This window comes from Rhipicephalus microplus, chromosome 8 (genome assembly GCF_043290135.1).
Source record: "Rhipicephalus microplus isolate Deutch F79 chromosome 8, USDA_Rmic, whole genome shotgun sequence".
Lineage (NCBI taxonomy): Eukaryota > Metazoa > Arthropoda > Arachnida > Ixodida > Ixodidae > Rhipicephalus > Rhipicephalus microplus.
Window position 1 is genome coordinate 131,482,841 of NC_134707.1, and position 26,487 is coordinate 131,509,327.

The 26,487-nt window shown below is 46.9% G+C and overlaps 1 protein-coding gene across 11 annotated transcripts in view; it reads right to left on the reverse strand.

Moving 5' to 3' along the window:
- The window catches only part of LOC119164558 (uncharacterized), a 139,840-nt gene extending 118,683 nt beyond the window's left edge, over positions 1 to 21,157 (reverse strand). For 3 of the 11 annotated variants that reach the window (XR_012885817.1, XR_012885815.1, XM_075872598.1), the window contains exons 1-5: positions 20,481 to 20,671; positions 20,266 to 20,381; positions 15,431 to 15,555; positions 6,391 to 6,462; positions 6,199 to 6,329 (exon numbers count right to left, since the gene is read on the reverse strand). Coding sequence is in view for 4 of the 11 variants with exons in the window: in XM_075872598.1 (XP_075728713.1) it covers positions 6,199 to 6,329; positions 6,391 to 6,462; positions 15,431 to 15,555; positions 20,266 to 20,341 (404 nt within the window). In the remaining 7 variants the exon portion in view is untranslated. Of the gene's footprint in view, positions 1 to 6,198; positions 6,330 to 6,390; positions 6,463 to 15,430; positions 15,556 to 20,265; positions 20,775 to 20,998 lie in introns of those variants that run through there. The other 8 variants (XR_012885816.1, XR_012885814.1, XR_012885818.1 and 5 more) reach the window with 6 other exon arrangements.
- Between the last annotated feature and the right edge of the window lie 5,330 nt (positions 21,158 to 26,487).

The window sequence follows — 26,487 nt, forward strand, 5'->3', positions numbered from 1 at the left end:
TCGATCGATGAAAAGTATCGTGCACCATGGAGGCAATCGAGAGCGTCATCGATCCGTGGCAAAGGGTAGGCGTTTTAATGAGTTACTTCGTTTAGGTGGCGATAGTAAACACAAAAACGCCAGCTTCCAACATTTTTTCTTTTACGAGCACTACGGGAGAGTTTGATGGATTGAACGACGGCTTTGAAACGTCCTTAGGGATCATTTTCTTCACTACTCGCTGAATTTATAAGTGTTCCTGATGAGATACGCAATATGGACGCTGGCGTAAAGAAGGGGTGTCACCAGTGTTGGTCAGGTGAGTAACGACAGATGTTTGACAGAGAAAGCAGTCATCGAAGCAAAAAATGTCGCGATGGGACGCAAGTAGAGGATGGAGATCTGAACCTTGCGCCGGGGTTAAGGAGCGATTATTTTCACGATGGCGTCAAGAGGCAGAGTAGAACTAGCATCATCACGTGGTGATGAAACACCCGTGTCAAAATCGGCAGTCATGCGATTGCTTAGCGAAGAGATGGTGACCAGTGGCATCTCTTGAGGAATCACTTGAGCCAATAGTCTGGAGTTGAAAACAGGAATGACCTCTGTATTATCGACCACAGAAACAATGGTGTGAGCAAGGGCGACGTCTCGCGCCATCAGAACGTCGACAATACGAGACACAAGGTAGTCACTTTTGGGTATATCACGCGAACAAATCAAAACTATGTAGGTAGCAGCTTGCGGTGGTAAGTTGGCATGATGAGAGCGCAAGCGTGGAGGCAGGTTGGCCGGAAAATCGGCAAGCTGTGTCAACTCAAGCTGAAGAGCACCTGTCACACAATCAATCAGTGCGGAGTGACCGGACAGAAAATCTAAGCTGACGATTAGGTCGTGGAGACACTAGTAAATTACGGCAAATCAAACAGAGGTAGAATGACCGGCTATACAAATACGGGCAGTGCACATTCCGTGAACGACAGCAGTTCCTCCATCGACGACTTGGAGTGTGCGGGAGACGGCAGGTGTGAGGACTTTAGACAGGTGGCGGCGAAGGTTTGCGCTCATTACTGAAATGTGCGCTCATGTGTCAATAAGTGTGGAAATAGGTACACCATCAACGTCAACGTCCAGGAAACTTCATCTCGTCAAAAACATCAAAAGAGGACTTTGGAAGGAAGTCGACAATGCAGTGTCAGCTCCGGGCACTGCGCTGTTTAGTTTTCTGGGTAGAAAGGAGCAGGGTTAAAAGGGGAGGACGGCCGGTCAGTCTGCGGTGAGCGAGACGACAGGCGACGACTTGGAGGCGAGCGTGACTGATGACCACGAGGCGACTGGGAGCGGCTGTTGAACCTTGTGTATACGTTGGGGGAAGAGAACTGGGTCGATGGCGCAAAGCGGGCGTCACCCTGTTGGCGGTATGGGGCAAACGACGTCTGACGTGGTAATCACCAGCGAGCATCACAGTAATGGACTACATTGCCAATACGACGGCAGGGGAAACAAATTGGCCGGTTGTCGGCAGTCCTCCAAGCTGCAGGGTCGCGAGAGTGGGTGGCAGAAAAGCACTGCTCGGGATAGCATGAGGCTGGACAACATGAGGTTGGCTGTGGACTGGTCACAAAGCACATGGAGTAGATGCCGATGCTTGCGAGTTCCTGACAAACAATCGTCTGAACCCTGGGAGCAGTAATCTGGGTCGTATCAGCTGTACCGGTGTACGCTGTAGCAGGAGCCATGGCTTCGATCCCACGCCTTACAATTTTAGTCCCCTTGTCAGGTGAAACGGACGTCGGTGATTCCGCTTTCGCACCATCTTCGCACGACGGCGTTGCAGCCGTTTGAAAGCCGGGAAAACACGCCGTTGATGCGCGGGCTCTTAGCTTGCTCAAAGCACCTGCGCTCTTTTATAAAGGCGTTCGTGGTTGAGTAATTCTTAATTATTAGGAGATCGAAGACGTTGTCGGCAATCTCTTTAAGATTATTTCCAACTTTGTCAGCCTCCGTCATCTCGGAATTGTGTTTCCGACAAAAAGAAATTATATCTTTGATAAACGAAATGTACGATTCTGTGGACGTTTGCGCTCTAGACGCGGGCATTTTGTTTGCAGCCATCTGTCGTCCGACGGGCTTCTAAAACAAGTTCAACATTTTCGGCCTGAACGTTTTCTAACTCCAAAGTATTTCTTCATGGTTTTCATACCACACTTCGGCGGTTCCCTTACGATAGAACAATAGGTTCGCCAGCATAGTAGGCGGAACCCATCGGTATTGAGTCCTCACACGTTCGTACTCTGCCAGCCAATCTTCAACGTCAACTTCATCTGAATCACCGGAACCGCTAAACATGCCCGGATCCCGTAGGGGTTTCAGCACGAAGGTTGTAGTCGCCAGAATAGATGTAGTTGCCTCTTCACCTTCAACCACAAGAACACCAGAGGCAGATGCAGATGCCGTATTTTCCGTCATAGTTGCAGAGTTATCCCTCAAACGACGGCCCCTGCGAAGTTGCGTTGCGAGGAAGTTACCCAGAAAGTCCACCAAGTGTGACGGAGGCGAGATCAAGATTTATTCAAACAGCTGATGATCAGCCAGACGATATGGCCGATGACTACCAAGCGCAAGCTGTATACGTTTGCCCATCGTCTTCATCTTTGCTGACTTCAACCCGGGTTCTTGTCTATGTCGCACCAAAACAACATTTTCATGTTGGTACCATTAAAAACATTATTCGACAAATAAACGAATAAATGCTCCGGATGTCTCGTTTTGCCCCAACTTGCTGGCAAAATGAGACGCTATGTAGGGCAAAGCAAAGCAGTGTGAAAAAAATCATTCCTCTATTCTTTGCAGTGGAAATCTTGGAATTCACTCAGTGGGCACTTTCGCAGTCCTTAGAAGCCCAGTCCTTAGACTACCCGAATTGAATATAAACAGTACGCAGAGTTGTGTTGCTCCGTAACTCGTTGCAGGTCCAACACCAGTCTTTCAGTCTTCTAACGTTGTCTTTTTTAAATGCTCGAACCACAAAATTTGGATTTTGTATATGCTTTAACGTATCTTCACCTCTTTTTGCCATTTTGATGAAAAACTGATCAGGTATTTCGTGGCTTTCAACTTTGTCCGCAGAGCTTTGTAAGGCAATTAATTTTCAAACAGTGCTAGAATAAGAAGGCGTAGAGTTTTTTTTTTTTCTTTTCAACTTGGCTGATGGAGAAACGTCGTTAAAACACAACTACAAGTCGAGTTTGTAAACAATCTGACTTGAACCTTCCGCCATTTCATTCGTGTGTCTCTTGAAGGCATTCTTGGAAGCACAAAAAAATCTCAATTCAGCGTGATTGGATAAGACAGTCTGTGCTTTTTCATACCATTTTCCTCTCAGGAAGTGCTACATATAATTTCTTGTGTGTCCGAACCATCCTATATTAATAACATAATATACCATCCTATAACCATCCTATAATATAACATAATATATCATGAGTGTAACCTAATGTTTAAGTTAATAAGACACTCTGGGACAATAGCATTTGTTTTGGCTTATGTTGCCCTACTAAAATGCCAGAGTTTTAAAAAAGAATTCTTTTTGTCTGCTGGCAGCAAACAACCTGAGATTATGTTGTTGTGTAGCTCGTAGTATAAAGCACAAAATAAATATTGATATTGCTGTACTGAGTAGTGAAAGTAGTAAGTAGTAAAAAGTAGCCCATGCACTGATCCGAAAATTTGGTAAAGAAGCACTTTTTCTTTTTGATGAGTCATAAAAACCCTGACCACAGCCGTGCAGTCCTTTTTTTTCGTGCGAAATTTGTAAGCAATCCCTAACTTTTAGACATAAAACGAAGACAAGGAGCAGGACTTATCGCTATAATAGAGAAACAATGAAAAGTAGTTTTAGGGGTGACGCTCCTGAAGCCGTGGGTCTGCCCGTGCATGTCTCTTTCCAACCCGTTCGTAATCACTTATTTTTATTACTCACTCAGAAAGTGGCGCCAAAGTGAGGGACAGGCAGACGGACGGATGGGCAGACGAACAGACGTAAGCCCGAATGGACGCATGGACGGCGTACGAACGGAAGGACCTCATTTTAATTACTGCATCAGGCACCAAATGATTTCCGGGTACGCACTCAGATGTATTCATAAGCAACCTACCACGATCTGAGGGACGTGCACAGACTTAGTGTTTGCAAATAGCCCACTGCATTCAGTACAAGAACCTCTCTCGCTTGACTCCATGGACCGCCCCGCCGCGGTGGTCTAGTGGCTAAGGTACTCGGCTGCTGACCCGCAGGTAGCAGGATCGAATCCCGGCTGCGGTGGCTGCATTTTCGATGTAGGCGGAAATGTTGTAGGCCCGTGTGCTCAGATTGGGGTGCACGTTAAAGAACCCCAGGTGGTCGAAATTTCCGGAGCCCTCCACTACGGCGTCTCTCATAATCATAGCGTGGTTTTGGGACGTTAAACCCCACAAATCAATCAATGATTCCACGGATCATAAAGCCGTGTAAAGAAGTGACGTCGAAATCCAACCACTATGACAATGAGGAAATGGAAAGAACGAATGAACAAGCACAATAACAAACTAACAAGAACAAAGTACAACTTGATTTGTTTCATATATGCAGATCCTTACGTTTTTAGTGGTGTAATGGGCTATCTTTTCACGGGAGAGTTACTGTTTACTGATGAACTCCCCTCTAGAGCTTCGCCCATTTATCCTCATCAATTCCGTGGATACGGCGTAAATTTTGGTATTAGCTACAGAGGCCGGTAAAGTTGAAATGTCGCGTTTTGTCCCTTGTCTCATTTTACCCCTACCTAACCTAACCAACAGGCGTAAGGTAGCCTGGTATGATCGCTAAAGATTAGAATTGAAAGGTCCTTTTAAAATCTCTTTTGTGAGGTTAGTTTGCAGTATAAAAATTGACCCCATATCAGATTGTTACACTGCCATTGCCATCGAAGAACGATAGCCTTGCGTCTCTAGGGATTGAACGAAACATTATTTGGTGTTCTGTGTCAGAAAATTTGTGAATGGTATTCTGGAGGGGCTGCGTTAGAGTGCTTCGAGCGTGCAGCGGAGGCAAACGAGCACATCAAGTCATGTCACACGTCAGACATGAGCGCTATCTTGCTGTTATCTTATAAAACAAAGCGCGCGGCGTGTGCACCTGTCTCGGAGGTTACAAGGTGTAGAATGGAAGGCAATAGGTAGATGCCACCACCGTATCATTTTAGCAAAGTGTTAGAAATACTTCTGTTTTTGTGCAAGCGTTGCATGCTCAGCGGAGCGTAATAAAAGCTATGGTCCTTAGAATTGCTTATGTATGCCTTTTCTAGTAAAAGACACACATACAGAGTATTGACGTGTTGTTATGGTTCCTCAGATATGTGCGATAAGTGCATTTTACTTGACAATCACACAAGTATGAACGCTGAATTTTGAGCAATATTTGTGGGCACTGCGGATGGGGTCGGCTGTTTGGGGTATTGTTTCGTGCCGTTTAGGACCCCGGTAAACGCGGACAAACCGACAAGTGTACAGACAGACAGACAGACAGACAGACAGACAGACAGACAGACAGACAGACAGACGGACAGACAGACAGACAGACAAACAGATGGACGGACGGATCGATGGATGGACCAAAGTTTTTGCGAAGTAGGTCCCCAAGAAAGACTATCGCCTTTCGAAGTTCCGGGGCTAGAAGTTAGCACATTTTATCTAGCCCTAGCTAGAGCTCGATCAATCAGAAAGCGAGATTCCAAAATAATGCATTTTTTCTCATCGTTTAGTCATTCCAGGGCTGTGGATCACTCTCAGACAGACGCATAAGTTCCGTCAAAACACGTTGTCACATCGCTTTAACGCCATGAGTAAAAATCGACACTGAAAGCCCTTTCCACTGATCCCAATGTACACCACTACCACACACTATGCAACGCAATAGGATAATTCACTAAATACTTCTGAGCCCTTAGCCATGCTGCACAGTAAGACATAAAAGAGCGAGAAGCTCGCATGCCGTGACAGCTTCCGTAGTCGTAGTAACGTTGCTGCATTCCTGTCAACAAAACGAATATCTAGATAGTTGAGCCGTGTTGGGCAAACCGTTCTATTTCCATTTTGTGCTGTGCCTCCCGGAACTGTAAGAGACCGCTATACACCACTTTTGATGTGGCAGTTAGAATTTGTGAAAAAGGAAAAACTTACTGCGTGAATAAAATTACCAAGTCAGACTGTTGCGCTGAAGTACTGTTCCCCGCATAATGCCTTAGTTTTATGACTGTGCCGTCTGCGTCCAGGTCGCCAGCATCCGTGAAGCTTACATAGTCAGCGTTTTTCTGCAAACATTTCATTCTATTTAATGCAAACGACTTATGCCCTCCTCGTCTTAGTAGTTACCTGACTTGTGGTATTGTATCCTACCAGAGCGATTAGAATTGGTGGCTTTAACTGCTGAAGTTGTAGGCTCACCTGCCAACAGAAAAAGGGAAGTGAGTAATTTTTACCAGTAACGTGTCATGCTTCTTGCCAGATACTTTCGAGTACACACTACAGTATAGTTTTCAATATGAGTAGCAGTGAACTAATAAGTACATCATTTTCTATGCGATACGTGCTTTTGTCAAAAGGTTATGTCTGTGTATGAGGGCGTCGAAAGCTGAATAGGCGTAGTGATTATTTAATGTCTTTTTGACTGTGTTAGTGGTATTTGTTCGAGAATGTGTTGTCGCTAGATCTGCACGGACGTATTCGAGAGCAATATTTCAGGCCCCTTTTCATATTGTGCTATATTTGTCAACCTGCGCTTTAATTTAATGGTATTTGTCACTGCTACGAAACCCCAAAGATGTCACTGTTACTCGTGAAGCAATGCGTAAAGTACAATCTGTTCCTCGCTGCCCCTAGCTCTGGATTTTTACGTTTGATCTGCCCTCTCCCATCTCCCAATATTTGCGTAACTCTAGTGTGCACACAACCATCTAGGGAGCCCAATTTGCAATATGTACATTTCAGTTGGGCAGGGGCTTCAGCAGAGAGATCAGTGAAAGCAGTCTTTGGCCCGAAAGTTGTTGTCTCAAAGCCATCCTGAAAGATTGGCAGACAATAGGGTAAGCAAAATGTTTACTGTCAGCAAATTAAAGTGTAGCGATTGTTTCGCTTCAAAAATGCTCCTTGACAATCACCAAAACGAAGTAAGTGAAGGTGGCTGGATGCGGCTGAAATGCCACATGCTACAAACGGTGCACAGTCCAAGCCAATTCCCGGAATTCTTGAATATGCTTTCCTGTCACTCGCTATTTCACTTCAGATACAGCAATGCGATCGAATAAATCTAGAACGCTCTTCATTTCGAGAAATTATTTGAGGATTATTTGGAGTATGTCATCGCTTTCGGGCACGCAAGGCCAAACTGAGCCAGCTTATAGTTGAATTACTGTTGTAGGCAATATCATATTCTCGAGGTTACTTCTTCCTGTGGTGATCGTTTTGCTTACCTAGTGTCAATTATTTTAGTGCTGTGTCATTCGCTGCTGCCTTTGAGTTCATTGGCGCCAGAGCATTGCTGAGTTTTGGTGTGGAAAGTGGTTGGCCAATCCTGACAACACGGCCACCTGTCTTTCTGATATACGTGCAGTTCGCAATGATTTTACGTGCCATGCGAAAGCTTTTTTTTATGCCACTGTGGAACACGTGGGCGCTGTGGTATAGCTGCCTGCTCTTCACTGTGCTATTTTGCATAGTTATGTAAATAAGGTTTAATGCATGTAAGTTTATTTCGCAAAGTAACATGCCTAGAATAAACTTCATCGTAGAATTAGCACCGCATGTTCTCAGCGTTGACGCTTCCGCCATTCTAACATTGCGTCATTCTAACATGAATAAGAAGCTATATCGCGTTGCACTCCAATTGCCTTCGTGCTCGCGTGTCTGCTCACATTCTTGTATTCTAATTTTGATGGAAAAGGTCAGCGTACGAGCCTGTCCAATGAAGGAATAAGAACACCACATCCAAAATATAAACAATGAGACTGCCACCGTTTCGAAGTCGCTTGAGCGTCTTCCTAAGGAGTGATGACACGTGCGGTGCTTAAATACAGTTTCTAGCTGTGCGTGAGAGGTTCGCCACGACTCATCGCAAGGTCCGGCAACATAGGGAGGCCAAAGTTCTGGTGGCATGGTGGATGTTCCCCGCTCTATCCTCAATGTGCCTTATTCGAAACAGAGTCGCGAGCAAGTGTTCCTTTGTTTTTTCAGAATCAACGAATCGTCCGGGCCTATGCGGTGCCAAACCACTCGCCGTGCTGTCCTGCTGAGAGCGGTCCGGCTCTCCCATTTAGTTGTATGTACTAGAGAGACGACACTTGTACTACGGATGTACCAGTGAGACGTTTAGTGATCTACTAATGCTGTGACGACGCTACACGTACAATACGTGAGCGATGTAATGTCCGACATCACCAAAATTCATTAGAGCACACTTTCGGCCACCTGGCACCGTATAAGGACACTGAAAAGTGGATGGACTGATGAACAATCTGAGAATGAGACATTAAAGCTTTGACATCAAAACTTTTTCAGCTAACAGGAAAAAAAGTTTTACTGTAGTTTTGCTGTGCGCGGCTCAATAGAGAAAATTAGCACGAATTCGTGCATGGAAAAGTAATTTGATACATGGGCACAAGTATGAACTCACAGCTTTTAACAAAAATACAAGGCCGCGGCGCGCCGTCAGGCAAACTTTTTCACTGCCATGTGATCGGTATAGTTTCGGCCTGACCTTGTAGAACGATTGCATTTTGTGTGCTCCTTGCGCGATTAGTTTTGATTTCACCAGTAAAGTTCGATGATAGAATCTCGAACTGCATGTGACTTTAGAGATTTGAAAAAAAAAACAGGCAATCTTGGTGAGTTGAGACCTTTCCTGCGTCTGCCGTGACGCTGCTTATGAGCGCAACGCGCATGAATGCTGACACAAACACACGACAAGTTGCACCCTAGGTGATGCAAATGAACTCCCATCCTGTTTATTGTGCTGGTCTATATTCTACATACCACATAATAAGGGTTGCTCTGCACACGCAGTTGTCGCCCAGCTATCGGCTGTGACGTCACCTGTCACCTGCCGAAAACAGGCAAGCGGTAACAACACATCGTCTTTTCAGGAGCCAAATAGAGTTTTTATCATCACCACCAATCAATTAAGTGGCACGTCCAACGGAACTTTTAGAATAACGACTTGTCCTCGAGTCAATTAGCAAAAGCGTAATTAACAGTTATGTGTTAAAAGTAGCAGCAATGTCTTGCTGACGGCGGAAAAATATTTTAGCCTTGGTGAGGAGTTCCTGTGTAAAAATAACGCATGCGCCAAACCAAAACCTTCTGGTAGTGTTGAAAATGGCACAAAAACGTAGCCCCACACTTAAGCACGGTCGTCGTCTCCTTGAATCTATCAAGCTGCTTCCATGCGCTCTGCAGATGCTTATCTTCCAACAAGTGCTTGATACTAGATTGAAATTGATGTCCTTAGCCTTCGAGACTGAAGTATTTGGCTCGACATAGCACAATTTCCGGCCGTCCTGTTCAAAGAGTCAATGCTATTAATCTCACAAATGGCGATGGGTGCTCCCACAATCTTGGAGGACATCTGCTGCGTGCTAACAAGAGTTCTTTATTCTCCACAGCGGGTGTCTATTGATGTAGGTGGCTGCTTTATCACTTGATTCAATGGATAACGCAAGGCAATTAAAGAAAATATGACAACATAGCAAAGAAAATGGTCTTCTGCACTTTCAGCAATATTTATATTTGTTACAATATTAATTCATGGCCAGCCTAATAATTTTTTACAGTGCAGCTATGCGAGTGCAGTGACTAATCGCTAAATGGTTACGCTCGCGTATTTTACGCCTAAATGTGATATGTTTTGTTTGCGACTGTTGCTGACCTATCCGGTATTCTGCCACGCCATTCAGTATTTCAAAAAACAAAAAACCCCGGACAGACAAAGGCCTTCTAGTTTGAAGTTGAATGTCGGGCTTGTTGTCCTAAGCAGTGTTATTTTTCCATTTCATGCAATTATGCTGGATTTGAGGTTTTTATTGTGATAGCAATTAAACGGATACTCTCGGCTGCATTTCGCCGCCAGCGTCAGTGTCACCATCACGCACCTTATATGTATACGTATCTATATATATGAAAATGCAAGAAAAAATTCAGAAAAAGACTCCGGCGTGCGGATTTTAACGTGAACGTTTGAATCATGAGTGCGAGGTGTTAGCCACTGAGCCACGTAGAAGCACCTCCTCCAACCGTCAAACGACAGGCTATTTATATCTACCACTTACCGCTTGTGACGGGCACCTCGGGCGCAACTATCGTGAATTCGGCATTACCACCAAGACGACGCAACGAGCGCGCTCGGCAGAACGTCAGGGCGCAGCGGCACGCGCTCTCATCTCCCACGCTTACTTTGTCCCGCGGAGAGGGGGTAGAGTGGACACAGAGATACTGTATATGCTAGCATTAGGTAGTAGAGTTGCGATAATTTTTTTTCTTCCGCCGCTTACGCCGCTATTCGGTGAGCGCTGTCACGTGGTGCAAAGGCGTCACATGTTCAATTTCATGCGGCGACACAAATTTTACGCGCACGATTGTGCGGCGCCCGCGCGTTCTCGGCTCGCCTTGACTTCAGCCTCAACGTGACTACCATTAGAGATTTTACTTTGTACGTGTACAATTTGCGTTACCAGGTTACCGGATAGAATCTGCTTTTGCGCGTGTCTTTACATAACTTAAACCTCTATGCAAAGTAAATTACCTTCCGGGTAGGCTTTACGTTTACGGTGCTGTTCCGCGAATCCACATTCGTTCGTAGAAGCTCGCTACATCTGCATTGCGGAGACTCCAGATATCTTTTCAAAATAAGCCGTAGTACGAGCGCCAATAGCGATTACATTGTTTTAGCCGGAATAAATAAAGCTAAAATGGCTAGAACGTGAAAGCCGGAAACGTGTGAGCCCCTGAGAGACTGGATAGGTGGCACTATCAAGCGCTTTCTAAAGGTACTAGGTGATCCCTAAATTGTTTTTGCAGAAACAGTGTGCAGTTTACGTCTGGTTAAAAAACCGCACTGTGACGTTATCACGAATGATTTACGTTTCGAAGACGGTCGTCTTTCTTGGGGACCTTCGACGCAAAAACGTTGGTCTGTCTGTCTGTCCATTTGTCTGTTTTTCCACCTTTAACAGTATCGGGCACTTTAAACGGCGCCAGCGAATATCCCAACCGGCCGACCCCATCCGCAGTGCCCACCAATGTTGCTCAAGAGTCAGCGTTCATACTTGTGCGATTGTCAGTTAAAAAGCAATTATCACGCATATCTGAGGCACCATAACAACACGTATAGATTCTGTATGTGCGTCTTTTACTAAAAAATTGCCCGCAGCTTCCCTCGGGGGAACACTGAGGAGGATGCGGACCATATAATTGGTTAACGGGGTGTTAATGTGCGACTTACTTGGGTCGATGGCTAAATTGGTTAACGTGGTTGTGAAATGGGGTGTTAAATTGCGACTTACTTGGGTCGATGGCTAAATTGGTTAACGTGGTTGTAGGAGGGGGTGTTAAATGAGTGAACACGTACACACGTATGCGAAAGGGCGGCGCTGGTCGAAGGGACGTCGACCATTGTGTTTGTGGATTCGTTGGAATTCATTTCACCGTGACTTTGGACGTCGACGCGCCGTACAAACCAACCGACGAGCAGCAACTGAGCGAGCGAGCGCCGACCTTGAGTATATATACAGCACGACGGCGCATGCACTGTCAGCTGTTGAATGTTCTCGAAGCGCGACGCCACATGCGCGTCCACTGGAGAACCAGGAGAATTGTAGATGTCGAACGCGGTGTGTAGAGGAGGAAGGGTGCACAGATGGTGGAGGAGTGAAGCGCGCGCGGTGTGTAGAGGAGGAAGGGATGCACAGATGGTGGAAGAGTGGGCGACGGCGCGACGGCGCATGCGCGCGCGTCAGCTGTCGAATGTTCGAGAAGCGGCGCGGACGGCACACTACAAGGCGCGAGTATAAGATGCTCCGCATCGAAAAGGCATACATAAGTTATTCTAAGGAACATAGCGTTTGTCACGCGGCGCTGACCATGTAACCCTTGCAAGAAAAAGGAAGTGTTTCCAACGTTTTGCTAAGACGACACGGTGGTGGCACCTACCCGTCGCTTCGCGTTCAGTACGTTATCACCTGCGAGACAGGCGCACACGCCCGTCTCAGAGCCACGCGTTTTTTTTTTCAAGATAACTGCCTGATAGCGCTCATGTCTCACGTGTGACGTGACTTGGTGCACTCGCTCGCCTCCGCTGCATGCTCGAGGCACTCTAATGCAACTCTTTCAGAATACCAATGACTGAATTTCTTGCGCAGAACATCTAATGGACGTTTAGTTCAATCTCTCCAGACGCAAGACTATCGTCTTTCGACGCAATTTGAAGTATAACATATAGATATGGGGCCAACTTTTAGGGGCGAAGCTCCTTATAGCGGCACCTGTTCGTCCAACGTAGCCGTAGTAGTAGTCGTAATGTGTTACCAGTCTTACAATTTAACCTCCAAGGTGGTGCCGGTGAGAGATTTCGGCTGTGCGTTGTTGAACAATAAAAACTAGTGCTCAATATACATGCCAATGGCTGCTAAGGGGGAATGAGAGACAGGAGAATTTGGCTTTTAGGTAACGCGCACGCTGCGAACTTTTTATTGTTCAACAACGCACAGAAGACAAGAAAGGGTTGCTACGTTATACTCCCTGAGCGAAACCGCCTAGGTTTTAGAAAGGTTTAGCGAGCGTTGAGCCGCAGTGCCATGAGTACAGTGAACTAGTATATACCATGAACTCGAGGTTGTTAAAGGTGGGAAGTAGACACGAATCCCTAGCCGTGAGAAAGTGTGCGTGTGCCTCCTCTCATTCAGTCCTTGGAATGTCCGCTGGATAGTGGTGCTTCTTAATGAGGAATGTATGATGAAAAGATGCGACATGGTGGTACTTGGAGTGTTGAATAGGTGGACAAATGGACACACAGACAAATGCGTGGACGGACGCACAGATGGCTGCATGGACAGATGGACGCAAGGACGGACGCAGGAGCGGATGCCAGACGAAAGCTGGGACGGGTGCACAGATGAACGTGTGGACGCACGAACAGAAGCACGCACGGACGGGTGGATGAACGCACGGGCGGCCGCACAGACGCATGCATGGATGGACGGAAGCAAGAACGAATGAACAGACGGATGCTTCGCCCCACTATCCATCATTCACTCCAGGGATATGCTGCCATTTTTCAACTATTTTCACCTCCCACAGGGATTTGTTGAGTTTAACTTCTCGAAACCACCATATGTTAATGAAAGCCACTATAATGGAGGGCTCCGCAAATTTCGACCACCTGGGGTTCGTTAACATGCACTTAAATCTAAGTATTCGGGTCTAAGGCGTTTCGCCACCTATAGCAACATACCGCCTCATTTCCACCATGCAATCTTGCTCAGCGCGCGGGAAATTGTCTATGGCACGCCACGCATACCAGGCCATCGCGACGCATTTTTCTCCTTCGTGCGTGAGGAGTGGCTTCACTGCATAGTCGTGGAAAGTAATGGTGGACCTATGCGCAACTCTGCTCCCGCGGGGATCATATACATTAACTCTAGGTGCGCTTGAGTGCGCGTGAGATGCACTCACGCATGCGCTTCTGCGATGGTGGGGACAAACGTACGTCTTGGCTGGCCTTTGGCTTTCACCGGAACAATTCTCTTATAGCAAACGGGTGATCAAAGGTCACAGCAATCGTTGCACAGGCTCCGTTTGCGAAAAGGGCGTGCTTTGCCGACACAGCGAAGTAAAACTGAGACGCGTATTTGCGTTCACCTGCGCCTGTGAGTATGTTTCGTGCGTTATTTGTGCGTGAGAAACGTGTGGCACGTTTTTATGTGCTTGCCATGGCTTGCCATTCTGCGCGTGACCTTGCAATGTGTTGCTATGGCATTCATTGCTTCGCCTTTGTGGCAAATCTGTGACATTTTTGAGGAGCAAAGCTCAATATAACATGGGCTCAGCGTCCAATCGTAATCGCATGTAGCCACCTTAAGTTAGTTGTTCAAGTGGCCGTAGAGTGCGGTACTTGTATATGTAAAACGCTATGCAGATACGCTGAAAAATGCAATTGGTACAATACTAGAGGACGTTACTTGAGTATAATAAAAATAAAAATCACAGCATATCCAAGGAGTGAAAGATAATGAGGGGGGGGGGCGAACCTTCCGTCATTTCGGCCGTCCGTTTGTTCTTGTTTTCCTCTATTCGTGCGTCCATTCATTCATTCGTGCGTCTATTCGTTCAACGGTGCGTCGATTCATTCACTTACGGGTCCTTGCATTCGTGCAAACGTCCATGAGTTCATCCGCTCATCTGTCAGCGCGTCCGTCCTCTCGTGCGTTCCTTCGTGCATGCATCTGTGTGTCCGTCTGTTCGTGCGTCCATGCCTGCGTTCGACCATGCGTCCTTCCGTGCGTCCATGCGTTCAGCAGTGCGTCCTTCCGTTCATCCATGCGTTCGTTCATTCCTGCATTCGTTCATGCGCCCATCGTTGGGGCCTCTCGTGTGTCCACCTGTGCGCCCATCTGTGCGTCCAACCATCCATGCGTCCGTCCCTGCGTTCACTCATGCATTCGTTCATCCGTCCGTCCGCGCGTCCTTTCCTGTGTTAGTCCTTGCGTTCGTTCTTGCGTCCGTTCATCCGTTCGTGCGTCCATCCGTCCATTCGTGCATCCGTCCATGCGTTCATCCGTCCATGCGTCCGTCTCTGCGTTCGTCGATGCGGCCGTTGGTCCGTCCATGCGTTCTTCTCTGATTTCGTTCATGCGTTCGTCCATCCATCCGTCCATCTGTTCGTGCGTCCGTCCGCGCGTCAAACAGACCGACAGACAGACGACGGAGGAACGCGGCCAGTGGACGATTCAGGGTATGCCGATAAAAATATAATATGCGCAATGTGGCTGCGGCTCGAGCTCAAAGACGGAACCACGATGTGCGAGCGCGTGAGGCAAAAGCGTGCCGTGAAGCTGCGTGGCGGCGCCAAAAAGTTTGTGGCATGCGAGTACGTCAGGCCAAAGCGGCGTGGCCGCAGTGTGTGGACCGAGCTACGCTCCACTCGCCACCATTCACCCCGTGGATATGCTGCCAATTTTTTTGTTCGTGCAATGATGCATAAAAGAAGAAACTTCTGTGTTGAGTGATACAGAAGATTTTAGTGTCACTAAATTTTAACTGTCTTGGGAGGTCTATTGATTAAGCCAAACACAGCATAAAATTGACGTAAGATTTCACAAAAGCTGATACCTAAAATTAAAAAAAAGTGAAATAGAAAAATATTCACCTTGTACATGTAGGTTTTCATGTATTCAAAGGGCTTTAACGACATTTTTCGAAGCCCTTCCGTGTGGCTGTAATCGCTGATGACGTAAACCTCAACAGCAAACGGAAATAATGGTAGTTTTGCATCTAATGAGAAAAAAGAACTTATGTTTAGGGAATTTGTTAAAAAGTGACATAAAATGGACAGATACGTCCAATGTACCAACCTGAAAGATGCAATTGCAATCGGGCCAGTTTGACTTTCTTTGATAGATAACGGCAATCGAGTACAATGATACGTACAAACTGTGTATAATACCACCGCGCAGAACAGCCCAGCCAAACACCGTTACTCGTATACCACATGCATCCCAAAACAACAAACTTTGTGATGACGATTCAAGCGTGCGTCTGAACTTATATTCATATTCCTGTTATTTGTTACTTGTTTCGAGAACTTCCGTAAAACGCGTATTGCATAACCTTGAAATGGCGGAGAGGGTGCACTCTTCCAATGCTAGTTTTCGAAATCCCAATTAAACAAAGCCGGCATGTCGGTGTTGGCACATCAGTGGTTGCTTTTCCCGATCTGCCGTATTATGTCATAGTGCATAAAGTACTCGGGTTCTGCGGCATTGCGCTGTTGCTTCTCAGTTATTTGTCATGAAAACGATTACTTTTTAACTTTTAGTGGCAATTGTATGTAGTGGCCCCGCCGCTGTGGTCTAGTGGCTAAGGTACTCGGCTGCTGACCCGCAGGGCGCGGGTTCGAATCCCGGCTGCGGCGGCTGCACTTCCGATGGAGGCGGAAATGTTGTAGGCCCATGTGCTCTGATTTGGGCGCTCGTTAAAGAACCCCAGGTGGTCTAAATTTCCGGAGCCCTCCACTACGGCGTCTCTCATAATCATATAGTGGTTTTGGGACGTTAAACCCCACATATCAATCAATTGTAAGTAGTGGCATTTACCAAATCCTGTGCTACATACCAGTTATGATGTGGATAGTGTTTTGATAGGCCGCATAATTTTCTGTGTGGGGGAGACCTACACCTTTTTTGGGCTGACCATTACTTTCCTCATTTTGAAGGGATCAGTGATGATTAGTAGGCTTTGCCCAAACTTTGGTGCACAAATATTAATGTTGATGATAGTTGTTCGGTACAAGGGTAACCACCCGGATGCTATACAGCTTCCTTGTTAAAAGTATTCACGTGAAGACTTTACAATGACCTCATCATAACGACTCTTGGTGCGACGTCAGCTGACATCTTCACGCGTCATTGTCGTCTTGTTAAAGCGGCACCTCTTACCACGAAAGAAGAAAACAAGATGAGGTGCAAAAAGTTTGCACTGCCTTCAATCCTGCAAGCAGGGTAACACTACGTCGGCTGCAGGAAGTTTACGGAGACCGAGAGAGAAAGAGAAGATGGCTTTCGCCATCCATACGTCCCTGGCGACTGCATTAGGCACCTTGCGAATTTTTTTAACAATGACTCAGGTGGTGCGTGAACTTGGGCCAGTGCTTGTGAATAAAAACAAGACAGAACATAGAATGTGCTATTTTTCTTGCGTCCGATGTCATAGTTTGAGAGTCGGGATAGGGATGTTCTGTCATACCAGACCACCAGACGTCATGACCAGCGTGGAGCAAGATGTGCTGATATTTTCGTCACCGCATTATACTGTTGGACGGGCACAGCCACTGAAATCGCTGCAGAATTGTAACATCTATCTGCTGGTAGCGCACTTCTCCTGCTTCGATGACCACGGCTAAGGCGAAGTTGAGTCGTTGAGCCTCGAAGCTTACGCCAGCATTGTCAGGTGAAGTGGCATGATCAACATTGAGTGCAACTTCTTCACAACGAGAACTAATACTTGAGAAAATAAATTTCGAATGTGCGATTGTTGCAAGACAGGGCCACTAAGCACCTGCTTAACTAGCGAGACCATGCGTGGTGTTGCAAAACAATTCGCAGGCAAACAGACAAGGGTCCTATCATCGAGGCGGACACGCGAGGTACACAGAGACTTGAGATAACAGTGCAAAGCATAAACGCATTGGCAAAAGCAAGTACTCTAGGGTGAGCGAGCTTCCGCTTGATTGCGAACGGCGTAGGCGAAGGCTACCATCCGCCTTCTCAGGCTTAACTCCCAGACTCGGTACTAATGGCTGGCACCTTCAATGTGCTTCAAAGCTTTATAAAATACTTTGACGGCGGGCGGGTTAGAGAGTAAATAAATTTTTATGCAACAAAGCATTGATGTGTTTAGTTGCTTGTTTTTGTTTTTGCTACACGATGACTCGAAATCATGCGAGTGTCCATACTGCGGCATCGCATAGGAGCTGAGCCTGCGGCTGGTTGCTTGCTCACACCTTATGTGTGGAAGCCTCGAACAGTGCAGGACGGACTGTCAGACGCTGCGCGTCGGTTTGGAGGCAAAATCGGGTGGCCGGTGTTCGGTGTTGCCCTTCACCTGAGTGTTTTCATCTTGTGACACCGTTCCGGCAGTCGCTACACAGGATTCACCGTTAAAAGAGGGAAGGATCTGACTAAGAATGATGTGTCTGAACCTGATGCTTCTAAGGGTGATGTATGAACACGGCGTTGAGGTAGTTAATGGAGTTTTGTCACACAGAGGTGAAGTTGACGGCAGCTTGCTTTGATGTTGGTAGACTTGAGGCGTTCAATAGCGTGTTCAATCTGCTACAGCCGTTAATGTGACTGGATATCACTTGAGAAGGGACAGGCCCCGAGTAGGATGACTCCAAAGGCTTGTGCGCAGCGCAGTGTGCACCAAAACATGGGTTCAAGAAGTGGGTTCCCGAGAACGCACGCGTTCATTCTCGCAGCAAAGACGTAGTCTTGGGGCGTCCCTAAGATTTCCGTGGCTGGTAAATTCGCACCGAAGTGCTAACTAAATAGCCCCTTTGGCTGTAATTTTGGGCTTATTCTCACTAGTGGTGCCAAACTTCGAGGAAGTGTGGGGCTGGGTCACCATTAACATTGTCTTCATTAAGGTGAGAGCAATAAAGAGCTTTTTTCGCAGAAATTCCGGCTCTGGAATCGCTGTGTGCGTCGTAATTTGTAAGCGAAAAATTATCATTGTGTCCTACACTAAAAGTTAGAAAAAGATGCAAAACACAACAAATTCTTCAGGTTTCAGCGAGGATCAAAGCCAGGCTGTCTGTGTGGCAAGTACGTAGAAAAGCACCTAATCACAAGAGTTGTCGAAGCTACATCGGCAATAAAACACTACATAAATGTTCTGTACCTAAAGAATCCTTCTGAACACTTCATATGTATTGTGGCAGAATTGTAGAATCACACCAGGCGTGAAGAGATGTGAATTGAGCAAAATATTTGTGTTTCGAAGCCTCCCCACCCCCCCTATTACAAAGCACCTAGCCATATTTATTCATTATCAGTAACAGAACCGTGTGTTCGCGTGTAGCCCAAAGAATGCACAGTGAGCCCTTCGCTTATTCGCGAAGGAATAAATATGGCTTAGTGGCCACATAACTGTGCTTCCAATTAGCATTCAATTACTTATGGAAACCGCCAATGCTACGCCCACAGCCGTTCGTTTCTTTACGGAACGATTTATGTAATCCACCGAGAGATCCCTAGCAGGTTAGCAGTTGAGAAGGTGACACGCACGAGCCCTGATGACGCTGTCGTGATCTACTCTTGTAGGAGAAGGTCATGTGACCTCCGATTTTCTTCGATTTAGTAGCGAAGCTTCTTAAGGCGTGGGTCGTGCGTCTCCTGTATGTAGCAGCTACCTCTCGTTTTAGTCTTTGGATTGTCCGCTGGATGGTGGTTCTTGTACATGATGAATATAATATAAAGATGCGTCATGGCGGTATTCAGAGTGTTCACTAGTTGAACGAACGGATGGATGGACAGACAGGCGTACTCATAGATGGACATGCGGACAGATGGACGGACAGGCGAACAGACGACATAAGGGCAGACAGACAGACAGACAGACAGTTAGACCGACAGACGGATTGAAAGAGTGGCTACTTGGGCTGGTCGGTATTACAATTTGAAAGAAATTTACTTTTCTTAGTGCGCAGGAAACGTTTGAGAAAGAGAATAGACCCGTGAGAAGAAGATAGAGCATACAGGTTTTTTAAATACAGCAAGATCCTGGCAAGCCTGAACGAACAGGCGCACATGCTGTGGGAGCGAAATGTAAAAGGAGGAAGAGAACGGAAAGAGCTTGTGCAGGTTCGCGAAGAATAGAGTTTTATTTTCTATTTTTTGGCATGGTTGAATGGTAGCTGAAGCAGCTCCATGGTTAAAAAAGTGTTAGGTTGGTGCCAGGTAGAGTTTCTGGTTGCTTTGCAGTTTTCTTTCCACGCATTTAGTAACCTAATATTGTATCATTTCCAGGCAAAACCACAGGAAAGCCTGAAGTTCCCTGACTTGTCGCACACTGCTTTGTCATCGGCCTATGCGCGCGCACCTCTTCGAACCAGCGGGGGGCTCGTGCGAGGCGAGGCACTTTCATTGAAGGCAACGCACAACTGCGACTGCAGGAGATGTGTTCCAATGCCCACAGTAGACTGTTAAATAGACAGCTAATTAAACAGCGGTCATCTTAAGTGCGATTCCAATTCTTACGTACTCTGTGAAATAAGACAGCTCCGAGAAGACAACATCGTAGACAATTACGGTGCAGGCTACTTTCCTGTCTAAACAAGGTGGCGGCTCAGCGACTCACTCAAGCAGATCGGATCTCGCCGGAATAATCATTTTCACTGAAGCAGACGATTCTGCAGACGCTCAATGAGAGTATGTTTAAATTTTTTTTTGATTTCAACTATAGCTCAGAAAATACAGCACTTACGTTTGTTTATTTTAGCCCATTTTTCTTGATGTGAGGTGATGCCTCGTCGCGCATAAGCCGTCCACACGTGTTCCATTTCTCGGAGAGCATGGGCTTGGTACTGTCTTCAAAGCTGTCTGCGTAGAACGTTTATGATGCTGTCTAAGAATTGGAGGACAGCCAGAAGGCCAAAGTTACCTGCATGCTAGCAAACGCGTAGCTAGTGCGCTACTCACCGCTACCGTCTGTCTATGTTGTATTGCTGATATCGCGGAGGTGTTCTCGTGGGAACTTGAAAAAAGAAAAATTAAAGGCGAAGCTGTGTCGTTCCGCTGCTTTGATGAATATCTAGATCAATTTCAGTGTGTTAAACTTCAACACGCACACGATGCTTGTAGTTGACTCGATTCCCTGAGTAACCTGAAGCCGACAAGGAAAGCTGCATTGAAGGATCACGTTGGCATACAACATCGCGTATTTTATCAGCGATCAGTTTTTTCTTTACCATGCACAGTTGCACAATTATTGTTTACCTTATGCCGTAGTGCAGGCTCCCAAATAGAAAGGTCCATCTTTACTGGATTGCGTTCGCGTTCTTCACCGCCACTCCCACGTGAAAATATAATCGAGGTGGGCTACAAGTCGTACAGGAACATTTAAATGTAAAGCATCTCCGTCAGGAAGGAATTATCGTGTCTCAATAACTCCGATTACTACGGCTTCAAAACTAAATCAATTATTTCAAAGACCTTACCTACAGCTTCATTCCTGGAGTATATGTATAGAATAAGCAGTCCTATGTGATAGTAGCGCACCATCTTGAAGATTGTATACACCTGAATGTTATGGTAGTCACGGCTGTTCTGTAAACATTAGCCTATACAATTGTGGAAATGGCTTCTTTTGTGTTGATCTTTCGTAATATATCCCCGTCCTTTTATCTGGCAGAAGCGCGGCGTTTTCATGAAAATAACAAGACAGCCACAAGAAGCAGGCGAGTCATTTATCGCTGATGATTGTGCTCACTGCCTAATGAGTGTCAAAAATCAATAGGCCATGATTCAGCTCGCGGAAACGAATCATCCATCAACAATTATTGCATACGGCCTTTTCCTTGAATATCACGATAATGTGTCGATTACGAAACACTTCTGTTCGAGCAAAATCTTGCACTTTATACATATCAATCTACTTCCCACAGCCAGCCAATACTGCCTGGTATAGCGGTCTCAGTAAAAGAATAAAACGTAGCGCTGCATAAAATGTACTTTCCTCGAAGTGTGCAGCAGCAACCACACCTTTTTTTTCAAGAATTGCGCATGCACTACGTTGCTGGAATTTATGAGTGTTCTTCAATACAAAACAGTGACAAAAACTTATATGGAAATCCTAACAAAACCGGGTGACACGTGGCAGTATAATGTTACGAGGCAGTGGGTATGGCTCTGCCGTCGTAGGCGCATCTCTAAAGAAGAAGCGGATTCGGAGCGAGATCTTAGCAGCCCTGGGGTGTCACACCTACCTGTAAATATTGCAAATACACTCGTTTTTCTCTTCCGTGTATTCGTAATCCCCGTATCATATTGGTAGACGTGCTGGGTAAAGAAGCACCATATACGACGGAGCTCTGCAGTGGTCGTCAAATCGGAGCTTCCGAGATAGAACACGAGACTGATCTCACGGCCACCTCGCCATCGGCCTCGGCGACGCCTGCACCATCCATGGCAACACCTCCATCAGCCCCACCCACGTACGTGCTGACGCATCTGAAACATCCAAAAACGTTCTTTGGTACGGACGAAGTTGTTGTTGACGACTAGATAGCTGACTCCTCGCGTACCAATGAGCTTAACTGGTATGACCCGACTCTCATGCTGGCCAACGTGCTGTTTTACCTGAAAGGCACGGCCAAAGTCTGGTACGAGAACCATTAGGAGGAGCTTGGCAGTTGGGACACATACAAGAAGAAGCTTCGCAACCTATTTGGAAAGCCCATCACTCGAAAGGCGGCTGCAAAAAAGGAGTTGTCTTTACGTGCTCAGACGTCCACAGAGCCGTATATCTCGTATATACAAGACGTGCTGGCTCTATGTCGTAAAGTCCACAACGACATGTCGTATTCTGGTAAGTTTGGACACGTCCTCAAGGGGATAGCGGACCATGCGTTCAAGCTGCTAACATGCCGGAACTGCGTGACTAATAATTCAAAAATGCCGGCGTTTTGAACAGGTCGAAGGCTGGCGTGTTTCAAGATCATTCACTCGACGGCCGAAAACCGCTGCGGCGTCCTCCTGCGAAGATGGACTGACCGCTCATCGGGAGTCTTCACTGGCGTCTGCAATTACGCGAATCGTCCGGCGGGAAATCGAAGCAATTACACCAGCTCTTCCCACCAATGGCCACGTCGATTCGCAAGGATCTCAGGATTGCGTGGTGCAGTCGATTGATCGGGAAGAACTCAGCGATTTGGGCTTTGATGTCTGCGCCATTGCTCAGTCTAGACCAATTGGCTTCCAATAAAGGTCGCCGCCTCGCCCCAGGTCACCTCCCCAGGAATGGTCTTTACCACGCTCTTGCAATCCGGCCGAATGGTGAATAGTAGGCGATCGGCTGGTCTGCTTTAACTGCCACCGCACAGGGCACGTCACACGGTATTGCCGCAACCATTAGTCTTCGTCCCGAACACAATATAACACTGCTCGCCACGCCCACAGCTACCGCCTTTTCCAGCCTCCTGCTCCGATCCCCGACAGCTACCGCTGCCTTCCACCCTTCGATGCCCCTGATACGCACCACAACTGCTCACTGTCGCCTCGACGTCATCAGTCTCGTTCGCCGCCTGCACGTCGCCCGTCGTCTTCTTCTATACGACGGCGCCAGACTTCCCCACTCAGTTCTCAACAGGGAAACTAAGCGGTGCAGCTCTTAGAGGTGAAGCTGCATCCTCGATACCGACCCCAAATCTTCTCCTTGTACTGCCAACAAGACGAAATTTGATCGACGTAGACGTTGACGGCCTGACTGTTTCTGCACTTATTGACACCGGGGCGCTTGTTTCTGTGATGAGTTCCCGACTTCGTCACCGCCTGAAAAAAGTTATCACACCGGCTGCTTCTGGCATTATTCGTGTTGCCGACGGAAGAAGTCTTGCTATCACAGGAATGTGCACAGCACTCATCACAATCGCCGGTCACCTCACATCGGTTTTCTTTGCACTTATTGAGCAGTGCCTCAATTACCTTATTCTTGGATCGGATTTCTTGTCCACTCATGCCACTTTCATCGACTGTTCAACCGGCCTTCTCGAACTTGAACTGCCTCAACTTGGGGCTGCGCTGTCCTCACCATCACACCTTTTGTGCGCTGTTGATTATGTTGGCTGTCTCCGCAAGCCATTACGTTTGTGGCCTGAACGATATCACTAGCTCTTCCTGACGGTGACTTCATAGTGTCTCCATTAGTGGATGTGCTATTGGCGCGAAGTCTTGCTGTGCCGCATACCATCGTGACTATCGTGGACAACTAGGTTCAGCTTCCGCTTCTCAACTTTAGTCATCATCATCATCAGCAGCAGCCTGACTACGTCCACTGCAGGACAAAAGCCTCTCCCATGTTCCGTCAGTTAACCCAGTTCTGTGCTTGCTGCTGCCAGTTTATCCCCGCAAACTTCTTAATCTCATCTGCCCACCTAACCTTCTGTCTCTCCCCAACCCACTTGCCTTCTCTGGGAATCTAGTTAGTTACCCTTAACGACCAGCTGTTATCCTGTCTACACGCTACATACCCATCCCATGTCCATTTCTTCTTATTGATTTCATTTATGATATCCTTAACCCCCGTTTGTTCCCTAATCCACTCTGCTCTCTTCTTGTCTCCTAAAGATAAACCTACTATATTTCTTTCCATTGCTCACTGTGTCGTCCTCAATTTAAGCTGAACCCTCTTTGTAAGTCTCCAGATTTTCGCTCCGTAGCTAAGTACCGGCAAGATAGAGCTGTTATATAGATTCCTCTTGAGAGATAGTGGCAGTCTACCTGTCATAATTTCAGAGTGCTTGCGAAGTGTGCTCCGTCCCATTCTTAATTTTCTAGTTACTTCAATCTCGTGGTTCGGTTACGCGGTTATTACCTGCCCTAAGTAGACATAGTCTTTTACAAATTGAAGTGCACTAATACCTAGCTCGAAGCGCTGCTCTTATTCGAGGTTGTTTTACATTACTTTCGTTTTCTGCAGAAAAATTTTAAGACCCACCACTCTGCTCTCCTTGTCTAACTCCGTAATCATGAGTTGCAATTGGTCCCCCGAGTTACTCAGCAATGCAATGTCATCGGTGAAGCGCTGGTTAATAAGGCACTCGCCATTGACTCGTATCCCTAACGGTTCTCATTCTAGGCTCCTGAAAACCTCCTGTAAGCACACGGTAAATAGCATTGGGGAGATTGCGTCTTAACTTTGGTAGTTCGTCGCAAGTTTTCCCGCAAGGAATTTCATTAGGCCATGTTTCCCAACTTGATGCATGTAACATCGTGGAATTATTCCCTGAAGACTGCTCGTCCCCTATTGCAGCCAGCCGAGCTAACGCACCATCCGATAAAATCACGATGATGATTGCCCCTGATCTTCTGACCTGCGAGGCTGCGCAACTTCACGTTCTGACCACCTGCCGAAATATTTTTGACATCGATGAACGCCCTTTAGGTCAAACGTCCGTCTTACCTCATCAAATACATACCGGCGATGCTAGTCCTGTTAGACGGCGACCATATCGTGTTTCCCAGTGCGAACGCCAGGTCATACAACGAGAAGTCGAGAAGGTGCTCTTCAAAGGAGTCATAGAGGCCTTTTAAAAACCATTGGCTTCACCTGTTGTTTTAGTCAAAAAGAAGGATGGCAGTTAGAGATTTTGCGTTGACAACCATGCCATGAATAAGACAATTCGCAAAGACGTATATCTGCTGCCATGAATCGATGACACCCTTGACTGCTTTCATGGTGCGCGATACTTCTCATCTATAGATCTGCTTTCTGGCTATCGGCAAATTTCTGTCGATGACTTAGACCGCAAAAAAACTGCCTTTGTCACACCGGATGGCCTTTATCTGTTTAAGTTTATGCCTTTTGGGCTGTGCAACACCCCGGCAACGAACGAACGCATGATGGTCTCTCTCCTCCGTGGTTATAATGGTCCATCTGCTTTTGCTACCTCGACGACGTGATTGTATTTTCCCAACATTTGAAAGCCATCTAACTTGCTTGTCGACTATTCTAGCCGCTTTTTGTCGAGCGGGACTCCAACTGAACTCGAAAAAGTGCCGTTTTGGTCGACAAGATATCACGGTCCTTGGTCACCGTGTTAGTGCTGCTACCCTACCTTGACAAGATGAGCGCTGTCAAGAACTTTCCTCTTCCTTCTACTACCAAAGATGTTCGTTGTTTTGTGGGCTTATGCTCGCACTTCCGACGTTTTTTATACGCCATTTCGCTACAATTGCACGACCACTCACTGATCTTCTCGAAAAGAATGCGCCCTTCTCGTGGGGCCAAGACCAAGCAGCTGCGTTTTTTACGCGGATCCAGCTTTACGCGATCACCATCGTTATTGGCTCACTTCGACCCATCCGCGATGACTGAAGTTCGCACAGACGCCAGTGCTCACGGCATCGGCACCGTCCTCGCTCAACACCAGGGGGGCCAGACGCGTGTTATTGCGTATGCCAGCTGCCTTCTCTCCTTCTTGAGCGAAACCATTCGATAACGGAGCGCGAGTGCCTTGCGTTGGTCTGCCCTATAGCGGAATTTTGCCCCTACTTGTATGTCAGCGAGTTTTCAGGTATTACGGACCTTCACGCTCTGTGTTGGTTGTCGTCGCTCAAGGAACCAACTGATCGCCTGGATGGCTTGGCTCAACGTCTCCAGGAGTATAACTTCGACATAATTTATAAGTCTGGCAGGTTCCACCAAGATGCCGATTGTCTCTCGCGTTATCCGGTGGACCATGCAAGCCTCGCTGTCCATGAGAGCGATTCTTGTTTGCTCGCCATATCCGATTTGCGTGACATCGGCACAAAGCAGCTCCGGGACGCAACCTTCAAGACGGTCATTGAGCGAGTATCTTCAGGACATTCCGACCCTTCGCTCCGTCATTATGTCCTCCGCAATGAAATTCTGTAGCACTGCCTGATGGCCCGGAATTTTTGTTAGTTATTCCCAGGCACCTGCGTTCCACCATTCTTCAATTTTCTG